Source organism: Streptopelia decaocto (genome assembly GCF_964273445.1).
Source record: "Streptopelia decaocto genome assembly, contig: HAP1_SCAFFOLD_2333, whole genome shotgun sequence".
Taxonomy (NCBI): Eukaryota; Metazoa; Chordata; class Aves; order Columbiformes; family Columbidae; genus Streptopelia; species Streptopelia decaocto.
The window spans coordinates 1-8,158 of record NW_028115078.1 but is presented as its reverse complement, the minus strand read 5'-3'; the positions used below and the strand labels follow the sequence as shown (position 1 = coordinate 8,158).

Here is an 8,158-nt window from a genome sequence, read left to right as displayed (position 1 = left end):
GAGACAAACCATTGGTTGATCAACCAAAAATTTGAGCAATTAACGATAAATTAAGATCATTAATGTTCTCTTTATGAAGACCTCAAGGCCTAATTGGGATGATGGAGACAAACCATTGGTTGACCAACCAAAAATTTGAGCAATTAACGATAAATTAAGATAATTAACATTGTCACCATGAAGGTCTCAAGGTCTAATTGGGATGATGGAGACGAACCATTGGTTGATCAACCAACAATTTGTACAATTAGCGATGAATTAAGGCAATTAGGAGTGTTGAGGTGAAGACCTCAAGGCCTAATGTGGATGACGGAGACAAACCATTGTTGGTTTTGTGTAATTACTGATTAATTGAAGGTAATTAGGGCTCACCCTCGGGGTCGGACCAGAGCAGGTCGCACATGGGCCCGTCGTGCGGCACCTCCTGCTTGCGGTCGATGGTGCGGATCTGGTCCAGCGTCTGGATGGACGGCGACAGCCCCCCGTGCACGCAGAAGATCTGGGGGGACACGCGGGCGCCATTGCGGAGGAGCCCCGGGGAGCGGCGCAAAATGGCCGCCCGGGGCGAGGGGAGGGAGGGTTGGGGCGGTAGGGTGGGAAAATGAGGCGAAAAACGACAAAATTGGGGGTGCTGGGGCGGCCATTTTGAGGGGTGAAGGGATTCGGGTGCCGCCATTTTGAGACATGAGGGGATTTCGTTGGCGAGGGGCTCGAAAGGCAAAATGGCGGCAGCAGAATCAACGCAGTGAACAAAATGGCGGCAGAATCGCCTCAGGGAACAAAATGGTGGGAAAATCACCTCAGGGAACAAAATGGTGCCAGAAATCACCTCAGGAGACAAAATGGCGGCGGAATCGCCTCAGGAGACAAAATGGCGGGAAAATCACCTCAGGGAACAAAATGGCGGGAAAATCACCTCAGGGAACAAAATGGCGGCAGAATCGCCTCGGGGAACAAAATGGCGGCGGAATCGCCTCAGGGAACAAAATGGCGGGAAAATCACCTCAGGGAACAAAATGGCGCCTGAATCACCTCAGGGAACAAAATGGCGGGAAAATCACTTCAGGAATTAATCTTGATGTTATGATATAATGGAAGAAAATGGACAAAAAGTGATTAATGGTGGAATTATTGATAAATAGAGTGACGCCCAAACTGCCTCAAAATGGCGCCAGAATCACCTCAGGGAACAAAATGGAGGGAAAAATCACCTCAGGGACAAAATGGCGGCGGATTCGCCTCAGGGAACAAAATGGCGCCAGATTTAGTCTTGATTTTATGATATAATGGAAAAAATGGACAAAAAGTGATTAATGGGGAATTATTGATAAATAGAGTGACGCCCAAACTGCCTCAAAATGGCGCCAAATCACCTCAGGGAACAAAATGGCGGCGGGATCGCCTCAGGGAACAAAATGGCGGCGGAATTAGTCTTGGTTTTATAATATAATGGAAGAAAATGGACAAAAAGTGATTAATAGTGGAATTATTGATAAACAGAGGGACACCCAAACTGCCTCAAAATGGCGGCGGAATCACCTCAGGGAACAAAATGGAGGGAAAAGCGCTTCAGGGAACAAAATGGCGCCAAGTCACCTCCAAACACAAAATGGCGGCAGCAGAATCACCTCAGGCAACAAAATGGCACCAGAATTAGTCTGGATTTTATGATATAATAGAAGAAAATGGACAAAAAGTGATTAATGGTGGAATGATTGATAAATAGAGTGACGCCCAAACTGCCTCAAAATGGCGGCGGAATCACCTCAGGGAACAAAATGGCGCCTGAATTAGTCCGGATTTTATGATATAATGGAAGAAAATGGATAAAAAGTGATTAATGGGAAATTATTGATAAATAGAGTGATGCCCAAACTGCCTCAAAATGGCGGCGGAATCACCTCAGGGAACAAAATGGCTGCCCCAGGAGCACCAATTTTGGGTGGTTTTGCCTCAATTTGCTGACGTAATGGAGGAAAATTCCCCTCTCTTGTTCTGAGGTGATTGTTCCCTGAGATGATTTTGGCGCCATTTTGTTCCCTCAGGCGACTTTCCCGCCATTTCCCCCCTGAGGCAACTTTCCCGCCATTTTGAGGCAGCTCAGTGCTCACTCTCTTTATCAATAATTCCCACATTTGTCACTTTTTATATATTATTTTCTATTATATAATGAATTCGAGGCTAAAACTCCCAAAATAGGTTCTCCTGGAGCCGCCATTTTGTTCCCTGAGGCGATTCCGCCGCCATTTTGAAGCAGCTTAGTCATCACTCTTCTTATCAATAATTCCCACATCCGTCACTTTTTATACATTGTTTTCCATTATATCATGAAATTGAGGGTGATTTGGGCGCCACTTTGTTCCCTGAGGTGATTCCGCTGCCATTTTGTTCCCTGAGGCGACTTTCCCTCCATTTCCCCTGAGGTGATTCCGCCGCCATTTTGAAGCAGCTCAGTCCTCACTCTTTCTATCAATAATCCCCCCATTAATCACTTTTTGTACATTATTTTCCATTATATCATGAAATTTAGGGCGATTCTGCTGCCATTTTCCCCTGAGGTGACTTTCCCTCCATTTTGTTCCCTCAGGCGACTTTCCCTCCATTTCCCCCCTGAGGCGACTTTCCCGCCATTTTGTTCCCTCAGTCAATTTTCCCTCCATTTCCCCTGAGGTGATTCCACCGCCATTTTGTTTCCTGACGTGATTCCGCCGCCATCTTGTTCCCTGAGGCGACTTTCCCGTCATTTCCCCCTCAGTCAATTTTCCCGCCATTTCCCCTGAGGTGATTCCACCGCCATTTTGTTTCCTGACGTGATTCCGCCGCCATCTTGTTCCCTGAGGCGACTTTCCCGTCATTTCCCCCTCAGTCAATTTTCCCGCCATTTCCCCTGAGGTGATTCCGCCGCCATTTTGTTCCCTGAGGTGACTTTCCCGCCATTTCCCTCCATTTCCCCCCTGAGGCGACTTTCCCGCCATTTCCCCTGAGGTGATTCCACCACCATTTAGTTCCCTGAGGTGATTCCTCCGCCATTCTGAGGCAGCTTAGTCCTCACTCTTTTTATCAATACCCCCCCATTAATCACTTTTTATACATTATTTTCCATTATATCATAAAATCACGACTGATTTTGGCACCATTTTGTTCCCTGAGGTGATTTTGGCACCATTTTGTTCCCTCAGTCAATTTTCCCGCCATTTCCCCCGAGGTGATTCCACCACCATTTTGTTCCCTGAGGTGATTCCACCACCATTTTGTTCCCTGAGGCAACTTTCCCTCCATTTCCCCCTGAGGCGATTCCGCCAATATTTTGTTCCCTCAGGCGACTTTCCCTCCATTTCCCCCTGAGGTGATTCCACCACCGTTTTGTTCCCTGAGGCGACTTTCCCGCCATTTCCCCCTGAGGTGATTCCTCCACCATTCTGCAGCAGCTCAGCCCTCACTCTTTTGATCAATAATTCCCACATTATTCACTTTTTGTCCATTTTCTTCCATTATATCATAAAATCAAGACTAATTTTGGTGCCGTTTTGTTCCCTGAGGTGATTCTGCCACCATTTCCCCCCTCAGTTGACTTTCCCTCCATTTCCCCCCTGAGGTGATTTTGGTGCCATTCCCCCCTGAGGTGATTCCACCACCATTTTGTTCCCTGAGGCGACTTTCCCACCATTTATCAATAATTCCCACATCCATCACTTTTTATACATTATTTTCCATTATATCATGAAATTGAGGGCGATTTGGGTGCCATTTTGTTCCCTGAGGTGATTCCGCCGCCATTTTGAGGCAGCTCAGTGCTCACTCTCTTTATCAATAACTCCCACATTCATCACTTTTTTTACATTATTTTCTATTATATAATGAAATCAAGACTAATTTTGGTGCCATTTTGTTCCCTGAGGCGACTTTCCCGCCCTTTCCTCCTGAGGTGATTCCACCACCATTTCTCCCCTGAGGCGACTTTCCCACCATTTTGTTCCCTGAGGTGATTCCGCCACCATTTTGTTCCCTCAGGCGACTTTCCCTCCATTTCCCCCTGAGGCGATTCCGCCACCATTTCCCCCTTCAGTCGACTTTCCCACCATTTCCCCCTGAGGTCATCCTGCCACCATTTTGTTCCCTGAGGCGACTTTCCCGCCATTTCCCCCTGAGGCGACTTTCCCGCCACTTTGTTCCCTCAGTCAATTTTCCCTCCATTTCCCCTGAGGTGATTCCAGCACCATTTTGTTCCCTGAGGTGATTCCAGCACCATTTTGTTCCCTGAGGCGACTTTCCCGCCATTTCCCCTGAGGTGATTTTGGCGCCATTTTGTTCCCTGAGGTGATTCCAGCACCATTTTATTCCCTGAGGCGACTTTCCCTCCATTTCCTCTGAGGCAATTCCACCACCATTTTGTTCCCTGAGGTGATTCCGCCACCATTTTGTTCCCTGAGGCGACTTTCCCGCCATTTCCCCTGAGGTGATTTTGGCGCCATTTTGTTCCCTGAGGTGATTCCACCACCATTTTGTTCTCTCAGGCGACTTTCCCTCCATTTCCTCCTGAGGCGATTCCACCACCATTTTGTTCCCTGAGGTGATTCCAGCACCATTTTATTCCCTGAGGCGACTTTCCCTCCATTTCCTCTGAGGCGATTCCACCACCATTTTGTTCCCTGAGGTGATTCCGCCACCATTTTGTTCCCTGAGGCGACTTTCCCGCCATTTCCCCTGAGGTGATTTTGGCGCCATTTTGTTCCCTGAGGTGATTCCAGCACCATTTTGTTCCCTCAGGCGACTTTCCCTCCATTTCCTCTGAGGCGATTCCACCACCATTTTGTTCCCTGAGGTGATTCCGCCACCATTTTGTTCCCTCAGGCGACTTTCCCGCCATTTCTCCCTGAGGTGACTTTCCCGCCATTTCTCCCTGAGGTGATTCCGCCACCATTTTGTTTCCTCAGGCGACTTTCCCGCCATTTCCCCCTGAGGTGATTCTGCCGCCATTTTGTCCCCTCAGGCGACTCTCCCTCCATTCCCCCCCCCATTTCCCCCCATTAACCCCCATTTCCCCCCATTCCCGCCCCCATTTCCCCCCATTTCCCCACCTTGCCGTCGATGATGGCGGACAGGCTGAGGTAGTCGAAGATCTCGGTGCAATAGCGCCACACGGTGACCGAGCCGTACTTGCGCAGGCACTCGTCGTAGAACCCGTACACCTGCGTGATCTGCCGGCTCTCGTGGTTCCCGCGGATCAGCGTGATGCGGTCGGGGTACCGCACCTGGCCAACATAATGGGGACCCTGAGCCGGACGCCTGGGTCCCTTATTTGGGTCCCTTGGGGCACTCCTGGGTCCCTCCCGAACTCCTGGGTCCCTCCATGAACTCCTATTTGAGTCCCTTGGGGCACTCCTGGGTCCCTCCCGAACTCCTGGGTCCCCTATTTGGGTCCCTTGGGGCACTCCTGGGTCCCTCCCGAACTCCTGGGTCCCCTATTTGGGCCCCTTACTTGGGTCCCCCCCGAACTCCTGGGTCCTTATTTGGGTCCCTCAGAATTCCTGGGTCCCTCCCGAACTCCTGGGTCCCTCCCGAACTCCTGGGTCCCCTATTTGGGTCCCTCCCGAACTCCTGGGTCCCCCCGAACTCCTGGGTCCCCGGGGCACTCCTGGGTCCCTTATTTGTGTCCCTCACTTGGGTCCCACCCGAACTCCTGGGTCCCCTATTTGGGTCCCTTGGGTCCCTCCTGGGTCCCTCACTGGGTCCCCGGGGCACTCCTGGGTCCCCTTTGGGGCACTCCGGGGTCCCCTGGGGCACTCCGGGGTCCCCTATTTGGGTCCCTGGGGCACTCCTGGGTCCCTCCTGTGTCCCCTGGGGCACTCCTGGCTCCCCGGGGCACTCCTGTGTCCCCTGGGGCACTCCTGGGTCCCTCATTGGATCCCTATGGGGCACTCCTGGGTCCTTGGGGCACTCCTGGGTCCCCCGGGGCACTCCTGGGTCCCTCATTGGATCCCTATGGGGCACTCCTGGGTCCCCTATTTGGGTCCCTTGGGGCACTCCTGGGTCCCCTGGGTCCCTCCTGGGTCCCCTGGGGCACTCCTGGGTCCCTCTTTGGATCCCTTTGGGTCCCTCCTGGCTCCCTGGGGCACTCCTGGGTCCCTCCTGTGTCCCCCTATGGGTCCCTCCTGGGTCCCTGTTTGGGGCACTCCTGGGTCCCCCTTTGGGGCACTCCTGGGTCCCTCATTGGATCCCTATGGGTCCCTCCTGGGTCCCCGGGGCACTCCTGGGTCCCTGTTTGGGTCCCTCCTGTGTCCCTGGGGCACTCCTGGGTCCCTCATTGGATCCCTCTGGGTCCCTCCTGTGTCCCTGGGGCACTCCTGGGTCCCTCTTTGGATCCCTTTGGGTCCCTCCTGTGTCCCTGGGGCACTCCTGGCTCCGCCTATGGGGCACTCCTGGGTCCCTGGGGCACTCCTGGGTCCCTATTTGGGTCCCTCCTGTGTCCCTTGGGGCACTCCTGGGTCCCTCATTGGATCCCTTTGGGGCACTCCTGGGTCCCCTGGGTCCCTCCTGGGTCCCTGGGTCCCTCCTGTGTCCCCTATGGGGCACTCCTGGGTCCCTCATTGGATCCCTATGGGGCACTCCTGGGTCCTTGGGGCACTCCTGGGTCCCCTGGGTCCCTCTCTGGGTCCCTCTTTGGGTCCCTCCTGGGTCCCTCATTGGATCCCTTTGGGTCCCTCCTGTGTCCCCGGGGCACTGCTGGGTCCTTGGGGCACTCCTGGGTCCCTCATTGGATCCCTATGGGTCCCTCCTGGGTCCCTTGGGGCACTCCTGGGTCCGCCTATGGGGCACTCCTGGGTCCCTTGGGGCACTCCTGGGTCCCTCATTGGATCCCTTTGGGTCCCTCCTGGGTCCCCTATGGGGCACTCCTGGCTCCGCCTATGGGGCACTCCTGGGTCCCTGGGGCACTCCTGGGTCCCTATTTGGGTCCCTCCTGTGTCCCTTGGGGCACTCCTGGGTCCCTCATTGGATCCCTATGGGTCCCTCCTGGGTCCCTGAGGCACTCCTGGGTCCCTCATTGGATCCCTATGGATCCCTCCTGGGTCCCTTGGGGCACTCCTGGGTCCCTCCTGTGTCCCCCTATGGGTCCCTCCTGTGTCCCCCTATGGGTCCCTCCTGTGTCCCCCTATGGGTCCCTCCTGGGTCCCTCATTGGATCCCTTTGGGGCACTCCTGGGTCCCCGGGTCCCTCCTGTGTCCCCCTATGGGTCCCTCCTGTGTCCCCTGGGGCACTCCTGGGTCCCTTGGGGCACTCCTGGGTCCCTCATTGGATCCCTTTGGGTCCCTCCTGGGTCCTTGGGGCACTCCTGGGTCCCTCCTGTGTCCCCCTATGGGTCACTCCTGGCTCCCCCTATGGGTCACTCCTGGCTCCCCCTATGGGGCACTCCTGGCTCCCCCTATGGGGCACTCCTGTGTCCCCTGGGTCCCTCCTGGCTCCCTGGGGCACTCCTGGGTCCCTGGGGCACTCCTGGGTCCGTCACCTTGAGCGCCAGCAGCAGCAGGAAGGTCTCCACGCTGTAGAAGCCTCGGTCCACAAAGTCGCCCATGAACAGGTAGTTGGTCTCGGGGACGTCGCCCCCCACCTGGGGGGTCACATGGGGTCACTTGGGGGGCTGGGGGGGACTTGGGGGGCGGGGGGGTCACATGGGGGGCAGGGGGGTCACATGGGGGGCAGGGGGGTCACTTGGGGGGCAGGGGGGGCACTTGGGGGGCGGGGGGTCACATGGGGGGGCAGGGGGGGGGATCAGGGCACTTGGGGGTCAGGGGGGTCACATGGGGTCACTTGGGGGGCAGAAGGGACTTGGGGGGCTGAGGGCACTTGGGGGTCACATGGGGTCACTTGGGGGGCAGGAGGGACTTGGGGGGCTGAGGGCACTTGGGGGTCACATGGGGTCACTTGGGGGGCACTTGGGGCACTTGGGGGGCAGGGGGGCACTTGGGGGTCACATGGGGTCACATGGGGTCACTTGTGGGGCACTGGGGGGGCTGGGGGACACTTGGGGGTCACATGGGGTCACTTGGGGGGCTGGGGGGCACTTGGGGGGCTGGGGGGGTCACATGGGGTCACATGGGGGGCAGGGAGCACTTGGGGTCACTTGGGGGGCAGAAGGCACTTGGGGGGCTGAGGGCACTTG

The 8,158-nt window shown here is 55.2% G+C and overlaps 1 protein-coding gene across 1 annotated transcript; it reads right to left on the bottom strand.

The window, feature by feature from the left end:
• Positions 1-335: 335 nt before the first annotated feature.
• LOC309452972 (serine/threonine-protein phosphatase 4 catalytic subunit) lies at positions 336-7,606 on the bottom strand. Its single transcript, XM_082077617.1, has 3 exons — positions 7,505-7,606; positions 5,079-5,252; positions 336-499 (listed from the first exon to the last, which is right to left on the bottom strand). The coding sequence occupies exons 1-3, from the start codon at positions 7,568-7,570 to the stop codon at positions 362-364; spliced, it is 378 nt and encodes a 125-aa protein (XP_081933743.1). The 5' UTR covers positions 7,571-7,606; the 3' UTR covers positions 336-361.
• Positions 7,607-8,158: the final 552 nt, after the last annotated feature.

What these genes read in the sequence shown, in the direction of transcription:
- LOC309452972 (XM_082077617.1), bottom strand. Translation starts at nt 7,570, where the DNA reads ATGGGCGACTTTGTGGACCGAGGCTTCTACAGCGTGGAGACCTTCCTG. An exon ending in TGCTGCTGCTGGCGCTCAAG is followed by an intron (nt 5,253 to 7,504) that starts GTGACGGACCCA and finishes TATGTTGGCCAG; the next exon opens with GTGCGGTACCCCGACCGCAT. An exon ending in CCGCCATCATCGACGGCAAG is followed by an intron (nt 500 to 5,078) that starts GTGGGGAAATGG and finishes GTGTCCCCCCAG; the next exon opens with ATCTTCTGCGTGCACGGGGG.